The following is a 19,362-nucleotide window of genomic DNA, read 5'->3' on the forward strand; positions in this document are numbered from 1 at the left end:
TCGTATTTAATTATTTTTCATTATAGTTTTCACGTTTATGAAAGCTATTTCCATGAATGCAATGTATTTTATGACCCTGTTTAGCACCAATTGTTCTGTATCCGCCTCTCATGCAAATCCAGCTCCACCTGTATTTGAACTGGCCGCTCAGTCTGCGGTTTATTACTTCGGCAGGTGTAGCAACTGCAGCTGTGAAATAACTGCACGGGCTGTAGATAAAAACATGGGGTGCATTATTATCAGTATTGGATTTAAACAGCCTGCGGAAGAAGCATTGGGGGTTAAAACAATCAAACAGGCTTGCTCTGTTTTATTTCACATTCATGTTATTGATTGATTTTAAAGTCCTTTTATTGTTTTTAAGCCCATGTTGGTATTTAATAGAATTACTGACTTAACATCAGCCCTTATGTAACTTAATTATCCTACATTCATTTGATTAGTGTTCCAAAAAATCAATCAGGAAATGTGGTGACTTTTGTCATTATGTCCCCAGACTCTGGAACATTTCAGAGAATATCAGAGAGGCACCTTAAGAACATAAGAACATAAGAAAGTGTCCAGTCGAGAGGAGGCCATTCTGACTCAAGTTTAAATAGCACACTTTAAATAGCGGGCTTGGAGCATGCGCAGTAGGCCCCGGAGAGCAGCCGGGAGTTGAAGCGGCAGGAGGCGCACGCTGGGCGGAGCGGCTGGGCTGCGGACTCGCACACCGCTTTTCACAGGAAAGAAAGAAAGAATAACACGGGCAAACTATACAAGTTAATGTACTATTGAAACCAGGCTACCTGAGAGAGAGAGATGGGCGACCTGAGCGAGGAGGCGATGCTGGACTACATTTCCGCGGCGGGAGGCAGGGTCCGAAACTCGGACTTGGTGAGAAGTTACCAGCACCTGATCAACCACAGCGAGCAGGAGAGCCGCGGTGAGTACCGCCACCCCCGGGCTGCTCCGCGCATGTGGCCGCCCGTGTCTCGGCGTGACTGCGGAGGCGCACCGCGGCGCCCGGCTCAGCATCTGGAAACGTCTCAGGCTAGCGGCTCACTCTGCCTGACTTATAACGGGTTTGTGCGTTTGGTTTGTAGGATTTCTACTTTACCATCTTAATCTAAATACTCGTGTCTGTATGTATTTAGATCACTTATAGATGCCCCCTTGAGAAGTAATAGCTGTGTGAGCCGTTTAGAAACATGCGATGTTCTTTATGTCCCTCCCAAAGCCTTGCGAGTTAAACATCTGTTTTACATTATTGTCAAACGCACTTTTTTTTTTTTCGTTTTGATGGATCAAATTACACTTCAGTTAGAATAATGTCATTTCCTCTCTATTTGAGCTTTTTAACGATGCAAGCTGTTTCGTACCAGACCCAGAAACGGGGTGAGATGGGTCTTGAGGAGCTGTGGTCTGTTTCTGGACATCCCACTCTAGGGTTAGGTCTGACACCCTTTATGTGTCCAGGGGTGTAGTGGACCTACAGGTTGTTTCATTAGACTCTCCTGTTGGAATCAAAGGAGTGCTGAGGTGGAGGAGTATGACGCCATACAACAACAACAACAACAACAACACATCTAGTTTATAGACCACACTACCATAATGAACATCTGGAAATGGAAACCCAGCTTCTTAAAAGCTCCCTTGAAGATCTGCAAGCTGTAGCTTTGTTAAACCTAGCAGCTCAACCAGCAGACCAGCATAACTGGAAGAATAGCTTTTGCACTTCTGGCAGCAAACGGTTTGTTTTATTGCAGGTGTGATGCCCTCTACCAAACCACCATGGGTCACGCATGTGTTTTCTCCATCTCTTTCTGGATCTTGTTTTTTAGCTGTCTTCATTAATGCCGACTGTATATTATAAACTTTGTCTGAAGTGTGATTCAGTACAGCGGGGAAGAGGGTGTGATTCAGTCCACTGCATGTGAGCCGCAGGCCCCGTATTGCAGTGCAACAGCTAAAGCGAATACATCGGCGGCAGGATCAGTGTGTTTATTCCCCGTTCGCAACCCGATATGTTTTTTGAAATGCAGAATGCAGGGCTGATTGTGAAGTCGCCTCACATGGCACAGAACAGAAACCCCCGGAGATCAGGACTGCTTTCATGACACAGCTTCACTTTTGTTCTTTCTTGCAGGTGACGTGAGACTTGTTTGCTTTATGTAGCTGTAATATGTTTGCTCTATTCAACAAGTGAAAGAAGAAGCACTTTCAGCCACGCCAGGGCGGAGAAGGCTCCCCCCCGCTCCTGTGGTATAGCACGAAGCAGTCTGTTCTTGTGCCAGTACAGCATAGGAACCCACACTTAATCGCGGTGTACAGCGTAGCATGATAACTCTGTGTGGCCTGCCCAGACCGTCTATCTGCTGTAAGACTGATTACAGCCACCCTCTGAAAAAATAAAGAGGTTGCAGTCTGGTTTGAAGTAACGCCTTTAAATGCAGCTGTCCAGCTAATGGACTTATCGAACAATGTTTCAAAGAAGCATAATAGTGTGTTTCAGTTTTTATTCATTTTTTAGATCTATTCTTCTATTGTCGCTTTAGAAGGGGGGGGTTGCTGTCAGTGTCAATTGACTTAACAGACTTGTTTGCGCTAGATTTTTTTTCTCCTTTGACTCATAAATAACTGAAAGTATAAACTCTCGCCCAGATACTGACAAGACTGGAATGCCCTTGTGGGTTCAGTAAGAGCCGTTTTCCTTGGTATTTCCTGTGCATGATATTTGTGTCCGCCTCTGCCGGGGTTAGATTAGGCGCTCTGAATAGCAGCTGAACTCTCTGCGTCAGACAGCGACGGACCCCACAAGATCACTAAGATGTGGAAAGACGAGACTGACGAAACTGCGGTGATGAGTTGCAGGGTGGGTTTGTTTTCTACTCTGTCGACTTTTTCAATATGGCGGCTTGCGGGGTGACGGGAGAGAAGAGTTTGGTGGACCGCCATACAGGACGAGCAGAACTGAGCTCCAGCAATAGGCGACGTCCGCTTCAAGTAGAGAAATGAACCTAACAGTGCAAACAGTCATGAGTTGAATTTGTCGTCTGGCATTGCGAAGGGCAGTTCTTCATGAAGCTTGCAATTGTGTGCTTTTATCGGAGAGCAAACCCACCTTTGTAGGTGCACACAGCCATGCCAGAGTGCCTCGCTGTTTTTGTTTAATGACTTTTGGATGGCCTCAGAGTTTGCTTTCCCGATAAGATATCATCGGTATGAACCACCAGCCCACATTTTAAAAAAATGAATAAAATGCATAACAAACTGGTGAATAATGTTTAGCTGAAGGTGTAGGTCAAATAATGGAGGAACACAGGACTTCTCAGTGGGAGTGTAAATTCTTACCATAGGGAACCCAAGACTGGAGTTCCCATTGAACAATCACTGAGCGGAAATGGACGGACAGTTGGCCTTCAGGGATCCAGCAGCTGTTTTAAGTTCACTTCCTGTCAGGCCAAAGAAGATTTCCTGCCGTGTCCTTATTTTTTCCAGTTACTGCGGGTTGTTTTGTTTTCCTTGTCAGAGGCGCTCAGAGCTGATAGTAGGTTACTTGCGGGCTTTGCTGGAATTTGGCAGTCCAAAGGCCTTGTTTATTTAACGCTAAGGCTCCCTGGTTCTCGTCGGAGGGACCTCCCAGGGTCCGTGTTATCCAACCGGCACTTACTGTGTTTTTAAATCTCCACTGCTGTCTTTGCATTGCTTCAAGACCATTGGCTTTGTTTAAGTTTTGCAATGAAACCATATAATTTGCCTGAGACCAGGTTAGAGTTCTAGATCTCTCTATTTTAAACCCCCAGCTCCAGGTATTTCAGTCCAGTCACCTGTCCACACACACCTGTCAGACCAGGGCCCAGGTCTTAACCAAAAGGCTCTGCTGCCTTTGTTAGCCCACGATGCTAAACATTAACCTCTTTACTCTCTCCCCAGCCAAGTACCGAGACGAGTTCAAGGTTATCGTAGATAAAATCGCCCTGGTGAAGACTGAGAACGTAAGTACAGTACGCCCCATGCTCGAGCCTGGTTATATATCTTAATTTATATTTCCTGAGATAAAAATACACACAATTGGGGTTGACCCTAATTTCAGTGAACTGAACGTGAACATTTAAAACACACATCTGAGGCAGTGATAGGTGCCGTTCCCACTCTAACCCACGCTGAGTTTGCCCCAGTGCCCTCACTGTTCATCTCCCTGCCTGCTTCCCTCACTCTCCTGCTGTTCACCTTTTGCAGGGTGAGAAGTACCTGGTGCTGAAGAAGAAGTACAAGCAGCTGATGCAGGAGCGACAGAGGGAGCGGGAGAGGCAGAGGGAGGTGATGTCTGCAGGGGCCAAGCAGGCCAGTGTGCCCAGGCCCACAGCGCTGGTGCAGTGGGAGGGCGGCGGGGTCATCTGTGCCAACCCCAGCTGGGACCCCCCACCCCCGGCCTGCGCCTCTCTGGGGGAGAACGCAGTGGACTCTGTCCCCGGGCCCAGCCAGCAGCCCAAGAAACCCACCCTGGTCTCCTGGTGTGAAGGGCCTGCTATCACACTCACTGAGGACACCACATCCCCTGAGCCTGCAGGGAAGGTGAGGGTCCACCTCTTTACACACGGGAGAGTCTGACAGTTCCCCCCAGGACTCGGGCACAGGGGAGGGCATCCGAAATAATGAACAATGGTGATTCCTGGTGTGATGCAGTAGAACGAGGCCTTGCTATTTAACTGGCCTCTGTGCTTTGTTTCTGGAAATGTCTTGTGATGCTGGCTCATTTTATTGCACAGGCATCGGGGGATAGGAGGCCCAGCAAGACATCTTGTTTATTAGCTTAACACCCGTGATGGAAAAAGAAGGCAGCACAATACTGTGACTGTGACACGGTACTGTGACTGAGCTCATGTCAGCACAGAGTGTTAATTTATTAGGTCTCAAACCACAAGGCTGTGGCTAACTAATCTAATTTTGAAATCTTAGCTGTCAGTGGCTGCAGTCAGGGGTTCTTCTGTAGCCATTTACTGACACTTCTTCACAACAGTGTTTATAACGGCATTACTTTCTCCTTCCTGATGTGCTTTTGTGAAGCTGTGCTGCAGTGCTAGCGTGAGCTTTCTGTGCTGTCTGTCCCATTCTGCAATGTACGTGTCAAAGATACCAGTCAGCTGTGAAAACGCAGTTGCTTTCTGTAGGAACTGGAGAGGAAAGTGTGGCTTGCGGTAAAATCATCACCCAAATAAATAAAGTAATATAAATTCAGATGCCAAGAAATTAAAATGAATACCTAGGTTTTATAGTTACAGTTGTAGCTTTTGGACCTGAGCAGATATTCTTTTAAATATATAAACAAACAAACCAATACAATCAGTGATGACAATGACCTGAATCCATGTCCAGTGTGGCTTGTGTTAGTTGTGTGTTACCTGTCACCCTGCACTGGTACTGATGCCCATGTTTTTGCACGGCTGCCCAGATGGAGCTGCCCTCGATCTTGGTGCAGGACGAGCGCTGCCCCCCGCCGGAGGAGCAGGACGAGGCTCCGCAGCTTCTGCCCCAGGAAGTCGCAGAGGAATCCCCGCCCCTCAGCCACAGAGAGGATGACATCGATCCTGAAACGGGGTCAAAGGTGAGAGGTCACTCTGGTGGGGGAGAAATGCATCTGGCTGGTGAAGGTGGTGAGGAGTTGCTTGACACATGGCACACTGGTCAGCGTGGGTGGCTTATATTGGTTGATTTCTGCCTCGAGAGCAAGCGATATGACTTTTTATTTTCCTGTGCAAATGTCTTCTTGTGGGAGAGCAGGTAAAACTGCGTCAGTGTGATCCCTTCAGTCAGGCACTGGAATTGCCTAGACTGCGCCGCACTACACTAAGCCTCCACAAGATGGCATAGGAGCAGCAACTTGACACAAAACTGCTGGCAGCAACAAAGAGGCCAACAAGTTGGAAAAACAACAGGGAACAATTTGTGTCGTTTCTCACATCTGTGGTTGTGCGTCTTTAATGTAATTTAAAGAAAGGTAGTTGTTTTACTATAATGGGTGTCAAACCTGCACCTAAAACCCACCACAAGATCAAAGATATGCAATCTGCAAGGGTCTGGGATTTAATTTTGAAGCTATAATTACAATCGCATGCTGTCAGGTTTCTTCCCAGTCTTTGTGTGTGAGCTGACCAGGTCCAGAGCCCACCTTGCCCTCCACGGACACCAGAACTGCACCCAACCTGTTTGTGTATTTATTAATATATTTATATCTTTGGAGTCGCATTTAGGAATCTGCAAATCTTTGGTTTTTAATCTTGGTAATTGGGGGGGCAGTGAGGAGAGCAGGGTCAGGAAACTGAGCCCGGCTCTTTGTGTTTAAACTGGGATTATGTTTAACCTATCCACGGGGACCGGCTGAGCGCGAGTCTTGAAGCAATCTGAGATGCCTCCTCCCTCTCGATGCTCAACGATCGAATGCAAATAGGTTCTGTTCACCGTGGGCAGCAGCGGGAGCAGTTTGGGGGTTTTCCTGTATCACCAAACCCACGGTTCGTACTGCACGGGCTCCCGAGGGCCAGGCACGTGTAGGAGAGCCACCAGAGTCTGGTGTCAGAGTCATTTTTTGTTTGTATGAAAGTTATTTTACTGTCCCTGTGAACTGGGGCGTGTGGGCAGTTTCACTATGTTTCCAAACCTCAAAGATGATCTGTTACTACCTTGAATGTGAGCTCCTTAAAGTGGCCCCACTGCTGCTGAGTTTGATTAGATTGCTCGTGACCATTTTTGTTATTTATTATGGAGAAGACCATGCGTTTGCAGGTATTATAGTAAGTAGGCTGAGGATAGGCCCTCCTGGTCCCTGGTCTTAAGCTGTTGGTCAGTCATGTGAAAATGCCCCATTTTTTTCCCTGCTGTATGCAGTACCTCTTGGTTACTATTGAGCATTGCCTCAGTGAATAACTGTAGTGTTGTCCAAAGCACGCAACCTATTGGATGGGTTGTCCCGGTTGTTCAGAGGTAAGCAGCTTAGCACCATTACTAAATTGTCACAGCGAAATGCAATTCATTTGCTTTGAAATTGGTGGCCTTGCTGGGTAGTCCGTGTTTTTTTTTTTTTTTTTTTAATTCCCAGGAGGCACCCTCGGGGATAGCCGGGGCAGATTTCCCTTTGGTTTTGACATTGGTCTGTTTTTCCTTCAGACCTTGAGACTCGGGTTGCGGAGCGTGTTTTGTGGTTTGTCCAATCGCGAGGGCGGCCCCCTTTTGATAATTAGAGGCTGAGGCCATTAGTGTATTGTTTCTGTAGAGTTGGAAGGACCTTGTGTGAGAGAGCATAATTACGCATTATGAAGCTGTGAGCGAGGGAACCTTTGGGCAGGAGTTTGTCATGTCTGCGGGATGGTTTTGGGGTAGTGTTTGTTTTCTTTCTGACTCTCGGGCCGTACCCTGGTTGTAATAATGCGTCTTTAAATGCATAACATCCCAGCTCTGCTTTACATTAATCGCAAAAGTCTCATTTATACTTTTGAGAATTGGTCAATTAACATTCTCTATGCACTTCTAAACGTCCTTCTGGGTATGTTAGTCTTTATTTAGTATTTATGTTTTAGCCCCAGGGTTTTGATTTACATGTTCTTATGCATGTAATATCTAGTAGTCTTTCAAAATTAATTCAGTCAGCTGATTCACAGGGTACCGCTTAGTGCTGGAAGCTGAAATCCACTGCTGGTATGTGTGATCGCAGCCTGTGAGTCTCTGTGCTTCTCCAGCAGATATCGCAGCCACAGCCCCCTCTATCCAGTCTCCCAGTGTGCAGTAGGCATGGGTTTTACTGAGCTGGTTCAGGAGAATGGCACAGACTACAGGGTTCCCACAGTGTCTGGCCAAAAAACCTGCAACATTGCCCTCCAAAACCCCCTGTGGCGAACCTTCCTAGGGGCCGGGCTCCGCTCTGTCACGGTGGCCAGGTCTCAGGGCAGAAGTGTACACAGGGCAAGTTCTGTATCACTCACAGCTGTAATAAGAGTGTCCAATCGAGAGGAGGCCATTCGACCCATCGTGCTCGTTTGGTGTCCATTAATAACTAAGTGATCCAGGGGTCCTATCCAGTCTATTTTTAAATGTTCCCAAAGTTTTCAGCTTCTGCCACATCGCTGGGGAGTTTGTTCAGATTGTGACGCCTCTCTGTGTGAAGAAGTGTCTCCTGTTTTCTGTCTTGAATGCCTTGAAGCCCAATTTCCATTTGTGTCCCCGGGTGCGTGTGTCCCTGCTGATCTGGAAAAGCTCCTCTGGTTTGATGTGGTCAATGCCTTTCATGATTTTGAAGACTTGAATTAAGTCCCCACGTAGTCTCCACTTTTCTCTAATGCCCAGAATGAATACAGGCCCAGGCCAGTCCCACACAGGATCCCGGGCAGGGGGTGGGCCGCCAGGACACGAGCAGCTCTGTGCGACGCACAAACACACAGGCTGTGCTCGTATATATTATTATTGTTGTTTTGCTGTGTTTTTTTTTTTTCTCCAGCAGTTGAAGACGTGTAGGTGGAATTAGCTGTGTAAATACCCCTCCACTGTGGTGCGCGGGGTAAGAGCAGCTCATGTGGCGTGGGCGCCGGGACATGAAAGGGTCGAGTGTTTGCTCACAGCGCTCTGAACCACTGCGCTGATCTGAGAACAATTACTAATCAAGTGGTTCTGAAAGTGAAGCCCTGTTTGCACCCCACATTAATCAGCTGTGAATGACACTTTAATTTTTTCTCCGAGAAGGGGGGGGGGAAAATGTTGGGGTTTTTAATTGTTGACCTCTTCCTTGTTAGCTGAGCACCGCCGCATGGGAATGAAAGGAAAAGAAGAAAAAGCAAAGATAACTGAAGGGTCTCTAGGAGTTCAGTAAACAGAAACCAGCGCCCGGTAAATTGTTCAGAGTTTCAGGCAATTACCGTCGCTCCCCAATTGGCTGTAATTTTTCACAATTTGCCGTAATGTCAGACAATTACAGTTTGCATTGGAACTAGGAGCTTTGTAAACGGGGAAGACTGGGGCCGGAGACTTGGGGAGCTGGGGAGCATGGGCCCTGTAGATCTGTCAGAGTGTGCGTGTGTTTTATTTCCCCGTTTTAAGTAAAAGGTGCTTAGACCTACCATTGAAGGTGCAGTAATGAGGCTGAGATAAGTCTCTTCTCTTGTCAGGTGGTGGGTCTGGATTGTGTAACTCTGGAGTTACTGGCCGAGGGGGTTTGTTAGTTACTGGAACTGTGAATATAAAATAAACTGCTTTCCAGTCAAAGAGTAGTTTTGTTTTTAGTTCCCCCCCCAGCACTGACCAACAGGACGCATGACAGTATCTCCTATCCAAACCCTCTTACCGCTGTCACACAGACTGTAGCAGCATTACAAGACACCTTACAAGAAAGCCCCTCCAGGATTCAGCAGGCATTTCCAAACGCATGGAGCAGCGGCTGTTTCTAAGACTCATCATAGGCTTTAAACACGGGTTTTAAACTTTTTTTTTTTTTTTTAATTTCTGCTTCAAGCATATTCCCTTCCAGGTCTGCTGACATGTGCTGAGGTTCCATATTGTGACAGTAAGGGTCTGAGAGGGGGGTCTCTGGCGCTCCAGCCTACTGATTCCCTGTCTGTTTCTCTGCAGTCGGGGTCGGAGCAGGATGAGGACGGCGCAGAAAGTGTGGGATCCACTGCTGTCGCTGTGAGTGGGCAGAGGGAGGAGGGAGGGGGACACGCAGCTCGGGGTGTGTGTGCCTGTGTTAAATCATAAAATCACATTGTGTGGATGATGTGTGCAAAGTGTTATTGTTTAGGTGTGCAGTGTTTCTGTGTGTGTGTTTGTGTGTTTAAGGAGTGGCGTATTGACCCATATTGATGGATGAAGGTGTGTGTGTGCCTGTGTGTGTGCGCGCTCGTGCTCGTGTGTGTGTCAAAGGTTTGGTAAGCTGACGCTGATAACTGTCCACTGAGCTTGTCTGTGTCAGAGGAGTCCCCTGACCAGGACTACGGCACCTAGTTGATCTCTGTGTGCTTTTGTGTGTTTGAGTGTGAGAGTGAAAGCTTTGGTTGGTGTATTAGTATTACTGAAAGTGTAGTTGTATAATAGACAGTACTTTGGGGGCGGGTATAGAAAGCGAGAGCAGGGGGTGAGCCGGTGTGAGGTGTTGGAGCGTGCTCTGTGTTTTCCCTCTCCACAGCTGGATCCCCTGGAGAAGGAGTGGATGCGCACTGCGGCGTGTGGACTGCAGGCCCACCTCAACCAGCTGCTGAAGCAGGAGCCCTCCCTGGCCTACAAGAAGGTACTGTCTCTGACTCGGCCGTCCCCGCTCTCTCTCCCTGAACACTGAGCTGAGCTCTGAGCTGAACTGCGTACAGGGGCATCCTTACACCAGTGCTAAATGAATAGGGCACAGCTAATATGGTGCAGGTGTCTGAAGCAAGTTACATGTTGTCACACGGTTATATTTTTACACAAAATACACATTGCCTGAAGTTATAGAAGTAAATACTGCAGGTTCAGAATTATGGCAGTGTTCTCACGAGATTCAAAGCTTGTTATTCGCTAATTGTATTTAACTTCCTGTTTTAACTGTCATCAAGCAGGTGGCTGCTGCTGATTTTATGACCGTACATGTAATAATAATTTTTAATAGTTTTTTTTTTGCTTTCATATTCCCTTCTGACCAGGACTTTACCTCAGTGAGTACTTTTATTACAGTATTTATTTACACATTTATTTATTCATTGTATGATTTGATTTTATTCCTCCATTCCTTGCTAGCGTGTAATAACTGTTGTATGATGAGAGAGAACGGTATCCAGATGGTGGCTCAGTTCCTGAAGGGGCTGCCTGCTCTTGCAGCTCTGAACTGGGGTGTCGGCTGGGGTGGGCCCGAGCGCCGACGCTAACGGGACCCCCTGCCCCCCCAAAGTTCGTGAGACCACAGTGTTTGCTCTGCAGATCAAACCCAATATCTGAAGCCGTCTAATTGTGCCTTTTGTTTTCTTTCTGGGGGTGTCTGCTGTTATTCTTGACTTGGCCGCTGCCTTCTTTCCCAGGGGGTGAGTAAAGCCTGTGCTATCAAGGGCTTCTTTCCACTTTCAACTGCCTGAATATTTTGACTCTTGACTTTTCTTCTAACAGCATCTGAGTTAATTACACATAACGACGTTTTCATTTCTGTTTAGGTCACCCGTCACCCCCCCCCCCCATATAAAAACATTCCCTGCACATGTACACTACATACAGACCGCTTTGTTCTGCCTCAAGACAATGTTCCTGTTGGCAGCACGATTTACCTTAGACTAAAACACAAAGCTTAAACCCCCCGCTGAAACCATGACCCCCGTGTCATAAGAACATAAGAGTTTACAATCGAGAGGAGGCCATTCGCCCCATCGTGCTTGTTTGGTGTCCATTAATAACTAAGTGATCCAAGGATCCTATCCAGTCTGTTTTTAAATGTTCCCAAATTTTCAGCTTCATCCACATAACTGGGGAGTTTGTTCAGATTGTGAAGACTCCATTTGTGTCCCCGGGTCCATGTCCCTGCAGATCTGGAAAAGCTCCTCTGGTTTGTGTCCAGTGTTCTTCAGGGATAGTACTTAGTCTCAAGCTGGAGAAGTCATTTAGTGAGAAGCTGATGGAGTCCCGTGTGCTCCTCACAGTGGTGGCCTCATGGTATCATGCTAGCTATGTGGTTGGCTGAGCAGCCTGGAAGCCCAGCAAGCTAAAGTTATGAACGCCTGTTTTATATGTACATGACACCTCTGGCCGTTTGACTTCATATCGCTGAACGGTCATACTAGAATGAGGAAATGTAAACCAACAGCCGCCATGAATCCAGGTAAAGTGGGATACAAAATAACTAACTAATATATTTTTTTAAAAGACAACATGATCTAGATTCTAGAAGCAAAGGAGCAGACGCATCCGCCGAAAGCGTACATTTGAACACTTGATCAATCTCGTCCCCTCATCTCTCATCTCACACAAACACTTGTGTAAACTTATTTTAAGTTTTTAATTTCATTTCATTTTCCCCTGCGCATCTCGGTTCTCACACACACAAACCTGCTTCAGACCACCTCCCGGGGACCACCAGAAGCCCCCTCTCATCCCCACCCGGACAAGATACACGGCTGCCATTGAAGGCCCGGGAGCATTAAAGAGGGGCCCTTCACAGCACAAAGACTCGCACCGCTCTTTAAGATAATCTGAAAGTAATAGAGGGGGCAGGATTAATTGGAGGACAATGGCCGCCTGCGTCCCTGGGAAGGTGTTAAGTCCCCGGCGCCTTCTTTGATGTCCTCGCTCTGCAGAAACATACTTGCCCAGTGAAGTCATGCACGGGAATCCCCTCCCTTCCCCTCCCCTGCCCTGTGAGAGATCGGTGTGCTTAAGCTGCTGATATTGTATCCCCTGGCAGAAGGCAATTTCGGAGCAGTGCACAGCCTCGGCTACCAAAGGGTTAAGCAGCCTGTGATCAGAATGGACTTGGACGCTCTTTCCCAGTCAACACCTGACCCCTTTAATGCGAGGGTTCGTTTCCAAGAGGAGGGATCTGTAGCGAGTGAGGGCCGCTGGCAGCCTGAGGACCGGCTTAAGTTCACTTCACCCCTGTAGGCCTGCGAGAGAATCACAGGCCTGTGGACCAGCCACACTGTGTCGGCCCCACCCTGCTCTGTGTGCAGAGAGGGGTACGAGGACACGTCCGACACTAGTGGTGCCACATTGTGGAGGACACCTGGTTTTACCTGGTGCTCCGGGTCTTTGCTCACAACCTCTGATCAGAAACTTCAGCCCTGCTGCAGAAGAAGCCACACCTCAAAGCCCCGAGTACAATCCATCCATTTTAATACATTTTCACTGTAGAAATAAACTAAAATCTTTGCTTCAATTTTAAAGCCAGTTTAGTTGTTTTGTTTTATTGCGTTCTTCTCAATTTGGTATAAAGAGAATTGTCTGTAGCTGAAGAGTGAACAACAAAAAGCTGAGGTTAGCCTGTTTTTTTTTTGTTTTTTTTTGTCTGTTTGTTCATATAGTGTCTTGTTCTTATTTATTCCTATGTGACCATGGATGTGCCTGGGACTTGTGCGTACAGTTTGTAAGTATTTTCTTTTAAAACTTTCCTTTTTCTTGTCTTTTTGAAGAGGGGTATGGGACCTGGACGCGATTAAACCCAGTTTAAAGCGCTAGGCCATCTTTTTGTACAGCGTGCGCCGTTCATGTGGCTGCGAGTAGCAGAGGTTCACAAACTGTCTATTAACTGACGGTTAAGGTGTTTAAATTTCAGCTTTTATTGATCCCTTCCTGGGGGAGTGCTGGTGTCTGTAAGGACAGTGGCGGGATGGTTCCCCTGCCAAATCCCTGCGGTTCGCTCCCCTCACCCCGCTGAGATAGCTGCGCACGTGAGGGATGGCTGTGTGCCCTGCTGAGTGGAGAGCAGCTTCCTGTTTCTGCACATCCATCAGTCCCAGCCGTCAATCCGTCAGTCAGGCTGCAGCGTGTGCGACGGCCCAAACAAAGACATGCAAATATTACAGCCAGACACATCTATCACACTCGGGTACACAATACACACACACACACACACGCACACATCTTTATTACCCTATGTATGCATCTGTATATTGTGTGCGCACTTGCTGTGATGTCGCACTGGGTGTACTTTTACTAAATACTTAATCTCTCCAGAAACCTGTGTGTAGATGTACAGCTGCATTTTGCTTTTATTTTTACAATACGGTTAGAATATATATATTTTAATTATTATAATGACCTCATGGGAGCGCTAATGGAAAACAGACGGGCACCTCCACACATAAACCCACAGAAACTCTTACTGTGTCTTGGTGTTTGCTGTGGTGAGTTGACACTGCCTGTCGGTCTATTTGCCAGTGTGTCTGTAAACAGCTGTGTTCAGCCCAGCGCAGCTCCTGGGCCGAGGGAAGAAGTCCCCGTTGCTCAGACAGCAGTGCATCGGACAGAAACATGGGCCCGCAATTATGCTGCGAACGTTTACAGTAATTTCGAACATAATTTTTTCTTGGTAAATATGAAAAGGGGTAATTGCACTCGGGCCGGGGCAGGCGGGGCCTTGGGGGGGGGGCGGTAGTGTTTGAGCGGGGCAGGGTGCAGGGGGCCCCAGTGGTGCTGACAGCGGTCACAGGGGATGAGGTCTGGGTGGGTCTGGCATCCGCGGGTCACACCAACATCATCAATCTTCACCCGCTGACAGCCCCTCACCCCCCCCCCCCCCGCTGTGGACACGCTCAGTTTGTTGTTTTGTAATTAGCCGCGTTAAATGGCAGGAAACGTCACTCAGCTCCCCCCACGCAGCTGGATGGCTCTGTCAAGCAGCCAATCACAGCCACTCTCCGCGCCACGCCGGATTGACAACAACCATAACAGCAGCACGGGCAAGAGGCCGGGCCGGACTGCTCCGGCACCGGGACTTGTTCAGCCCGGCCGTGCAGCCCCCCGGGCCCGGCCTCTCGCACTCACAGCTGTGTGCGTTACCAACATCTGTCACACTGCAGCGGCACACAGCACAACTGTAATGACAGCTTGGCACCCTGTAATATTTTTTATTTCTCTAATCAATTTTCTTTTACCATGTCCTTTTTTATTATTTTGAGTGAGACTCTGTGCTAAGTTATCCACTGCAGTTGCCCTACCTCTCCTAGCATTTCTCTGCTCTGCACTGTTCTTGGTCACCCCTTCGCCTCTACCTCTCGGCGGTGTTATGTGCCAAGGTGTTTCTCGGTTGTTGAAACCATATCCTCACCTCATTCACTTTTTTTGAATGTGTGACAGTAGAATAATGTCTTTCCAAATCCATCCGGCAGTGAACTGCGGGTTATGAATAGTTCAGGCAGAGGTGGAAAGTAAACGACCGTGTTTTAAGAGATGCTCCTCACACTTTTAACATGAACTGCAGGGGAAATGCCAGGCTTCAAGTAGCCTTTGGAAAGTAGGTGCTTTCGGTCTTCCTCCATTTTAATGGATCAAACCCCTCTGGCTTTTCTCCTCTGTGTAACAGACTGCATTGCACTGGGCTGCCAAACACGGCAAGGAAGATATGGCCACTATGCTGGCCAATGCTGGAGTGGATGTCAACACCAAAGCTGTGAGTGACTATGATTTTACATATTTTACTGTCTTTAGCCTCCTTTAGGGCTGATGCATACAGGTTGTCCTATACTGAAATAAGACTAACTTTGGTGGTGCCAAACTGATCCAGATCTTTTCAAGACACAATTGGGATTACAGCCCAGATAGGAGATTTACATGTTTCTAGTTATTGTTTACATCACAATTGCCTATTTGGGATAGAGGGAGATAAGATAGGTGTTATCTAGTTAGGAAAACCAGATTGTTCCTTCTTTTTTATTGTTGCTGGTTTTTGCTGCTGTTCTTGCAGTTTATAAACTCTGGAGTTGTCACTTCCACTACCAGGAGTTTGTTTTGTTTCTCCTGTAACTCCAGTTAAGAGAACAGCCTTCAGAAAAGACCTCCAAGCTTGGTTTACCTAGATACCACAGACAAACCATTCCAGTTTGTAATCCTAACCCCAACATTATTTCTCTTTGTGTGTTTGTTTGTGTGTCTCTTGCAGCATGTAAGTACTTTTTTTTTTTTTTTTTTCTTCTACCTACTCTGATAAAATGCAGGTCTTGCTTGGTTAAATAGGGGAGTGTTAAACTTGCAAACCTTATGGATTGATATTTGAATACATCTAAATATTTTGATTCTAGCTGATGTCTGGATTGGACTTTTGACAACCTTTTCCTTTATGAAACTAGTTCATGTATTGAAGGACTCATCTCAAAAAGTTATGAAAGTATCCTGGATCTCATATCTGTGTCTAATATAAAAGTTGCAACTACTTTTTATGCCTCTGTTTTTCTTTCCTTTTTCTGGCCTGGCTGCGGGACCCCTCCAGGGAGTAAGTAAATCTGTGTAATTTATGCATTTTTCTTCCTGGATTATCTTCTACTCTGTACTTCTTAGTTCAGGGCCACAACACCAGACCCATTAAGATTTCACAAAGTTCACTCTGTTGCCTAGACTCAATCCAACCACAAAAAACTGGCAGAGGTTCTGGCCACACTTAGTTTGGGCTTTCCATCAGATTTGTATGTATTGTATTACATTTTTTTTTATTTATATACACACACACAGTGATCGATGGTGATTATTTATACATGTATTTAGTTGTAATGAGATTTCTCGCACACACACACGCCTGGCGCACTAGGTTAGCGCAGTAACGGATCTCCAGCTGCTGTTTTGTAACCTGTGTATCTGCACCCCCCCTCGGCAGGGCTACACCCCCCTCCATATCGCGGCACTACACGGACACCGGCACATCGTAGACCTCCTCGTCAGGACCTACGGTAAGCAAGGAGGTCCTTAATATGACAACGAAAAAATAAACGACTTTGATAACGTTCAACTAGGGTGCTCTAGATCGAGATCATCTGGGCAGGAACTGGGGAACTGTGTAGAGAATTAACTGTTTTTTGAAGGACCAGGTAGACTGGCTTCTGTCCCTCTGAGCTGCACCACATGATGGTATTCCGCTAGACGCAATGGAACACCGTCGGGAGTTCTGGAGTGCGGACCAGAGGCGTCCGGGTGTACCGGTGTGCTGCCCCGTTTTCACACCCCGGTCTGTCTGTCCATCTGTCCTTCTCAGGAGCCAAGGAGAACCTGCGTGACTACAGCGGCCACCTGGCGTTCCAGTACCTGAACATGGAGGACTCCCGCGAGGAGGGCAGAGGGCTGCGTGAGTGTCCTGCTCAGTGGGTCCAGCACGGTGGCATGCGAGACCTAGATCAGCAACACTCTGGGTGTAAAGAGGGGACACTGGATGTGTTTAATATATGTAGAGATTCGTAATGAAATGCACTTTGGCGAGTCAGATACAATTCGAATACATTTGAATAACCATACAGTGGTCAAATGTACAATCAAGTGAAATGAGTATGATTTCAATCTTTAATCTATTTTTTTCCCCCCTCCTTTTTCTTGTTCTGTCCGTTATGTTACCCTCCTTCATCCCCACTCCTCCTCCTCCCAGAATTCCCAGTGTCGCAGGGCATTGAGCGCAGGAACCGGAAACTGTCGTCGCTCTTTACGCACAAGAATTCCGGCAGCTCCAAGAAGAAGTGGGGCTCGGTGGAGGACCTGGCAGCGGTGGAGGAGGAGAAGGGTGGCCCCCAGCTGCTCCTGCCCCCCACTTTCAGGCCCAGGAAGTTCTCCCGCTGACCTCAGCCAGCACTCCTCCACAGATCCCAGCATGCCCTGGGCCAGGGGGCGGAGTCATTTAATCGGTCGCTGCAGGGCCACACCCCTCGGCCAGCCCTCCTCCGGTACCGGCGCAGCAGGTGTTCCGTCAGGTATGGCTGTGGTCCAGATTTGGGGTCCACCATCAAAAGGACCGGACCGGGCTCTCGACTCCCATTGAAACGGGACGCAACGGCAGAGACACTGTCGTTCCTCTGCGATGCGTCCGAAACGCCACGCAATCACTGCTGATGCAGGCTTGGAGGTCCGGAGTCGATCTTCATCTTGGAGATCTCCCCTCCACGACCACCGGACTTTGGATGTGGCCATTCTCTTATAAGAAGTTAGTCCTTTGTGTTTTCTAGTTGGAATATCTGTTTTTAATATGTATCTATGTATTGTGTGTGTGTGTGTGTGTGTGTGTGTGTGTGTGTGTGTGTGTGTGTGTGTGTGTGTGTGTGTAATATATATATATATATACCACATGTATATACTCGCACACAGAGAAGTTTGTTTTTTTTTAGATATTTTTTTACATTATCCTACGCAAAGTTCCCTGTGCGAAGCCATGTTTATTATATGTATAACAGTATAAGTATATAGATATTAACAAACTGCAGAGGCTCGTACTGTATTCAGTGCGTCTGCTGTGCACTTTAAACAATGCAGAGGTGACATCCATCCAGGGCTTCGTCACAGCGGCTCTCCTTGCATTCCAGCTGCTTCAAATGTTTTGCTGTGGAAGGAGGGCGATGCAGCTCTTGGTGAAACTAAATGACTTCCCAGACTGCCTTCACATTCCTCTAAATACTGTCTTCTACATTTTCACGCCTTAATGTTTTCCAGAGGTTTTACTTTTGTTATTGCGATTTGTTGTATTCGACTAAAAGCACTCAGTGTCTTGAAAAATTGTTTATATATAAAAAAAAAGTAAAATTGTTATATTTTGATCAGTGTTATTTAATCTAATGTTAATGTCACTTTCAACATAAAATGCGGCACAGAAATGTGATTGAGTGTGTGCATGTTTTAATATAAACACATTTATATTTTTGCAATGAGTTGAGAGGTTTTGAAGTGACAAGTATAGTTATTGTTATAGTTATTTTTACTCGTATTACAAACGCAAGGTCATGTACAGCTTGCCGTACTTTCTGTAAGGCAATAACTGATGCTAGCAGCATTAGTGAACAGCCACTGTGCTTAGGACTGCATAGACAAAATACCAAATATTGAATTTACTTCATTACAAATAGAAGTATCCCTTGTGCTGTAATATCAAAATTAAACCACTTTGGCTTTGTGTTATTGTTGTGAATATCTTTCTATTTGCTTTATTTCTCTGTGTAATAAGTTCACTGATAAAATAATGTTCATGTTAGCGCATCAGCAGATGAAAGCCTCTCCGGATCATTATAGATGTTAATACCCGGAAAAAACAAAGACGCGGGGCTGAGACACCGGTTGGGGGGGCGGGGGTGGCAGCAGGCTTTTGTGCTGCTGTTGTAAAGTTGTGGAAGAAGAGACGTTATCATTTATTCAATGCCTGGGTTTGCTTCTGCTGTGCAAGCATGTTTTGTACAATATTACAAAGTATATACAGAGAAGAAGAAGATACAACAGCATGAGAGAGCTTCTGGCTACTTCCCAGGCCACAGACAAGGATTCGAAGTCAAGCCCTGCAAGCTTTAATTAATAAAAGGGGTCTTTTTTACGCCCCAGGAGTGATCTTACCCCATCAGGCCTTATCAGCTCCTTGGGTGTGAGCCTCATCGAGCGGCCTTCGCCCTCCCGACACCCCCTCGTTTTCTTTTCACCACAGTAATCTCATTTTTACAAAGTGCCTTTGATCTGCAGACTCTGGTGTAATTTACTTTGAGGGGCACAGATGGAGTAAATATGTGCCTCGGTGACTCTCCACACGGCTTTAGCGCCTAATTCCAGATTAGCTGAGAAAAGACTGCACTTGTTTTCGGGGTTTTAGATATCAGGAGGGGGGGGGACGGAGGCAAGTGTTTTGTTTTGGGTTTTTGTTATTTTTTGTGCTGAGGGGGAGCAGGGGTGGGTGGGGGGGATAAGAGGGAGTATCTGTAATAGATACTTATCTCACCACCCTCA

At 46.9% G+C, this 19,362-nt stretch overlaps 1 protein-coding gene across 1 annotated transcript; it reads left to right on the forward strand.

The window, feature by feature from the left end:
* Positions 1-624: 624 nt before the first annotated feature.
* Positions 625-18,547, forward strand: LOC136748825 (ankyrin repeat domain-containing protein SOWAHC). Its single transcript, XM_066702870.1, has 14 exons — positions 625-925; positions 3,916-3,977; positions 4,222-4,557; positions 5,435-5,587; positions 9,595-9,651; positions 10,148-10,249; positions 10,638-10,649; positions 10,883-10,885; positions 14,996-15,082; positions 15,572-15,574; positions 15,833-15,901; positions 16,280-16,352; positions 16,655-16,744; positions 17,039-18,547. The coding sequence occupies exons 1-14, from the start codon at positions 802-804 to the stop codon at positions 17,224-17,226; spliced, it is 1,359 nt and encodes a 452-aa protein (XP_066558967.1). The 5' UTR covers positions 625-801; the 3' UTR covers positions 17,227-18,547.
* Positions 18,548-19,362: the final 815 nt, after the last annotated feature.

The sequence above is a fragment of the Amia ocellicauda genome, chromosome 4 (assembly GCF_036373705.1).
Source record: "Amia ocellicauda isolate fAmiCal2 chromosome 4, fAmiCal2.hap1, whole genome shotgun sequence".
Classification (NCBI taxonomy): Eukaryota; Metazoa; Chordata; class Actinopteri; order Amiiformes; family Amiidae; genus Amia; species Amia ocellicauda.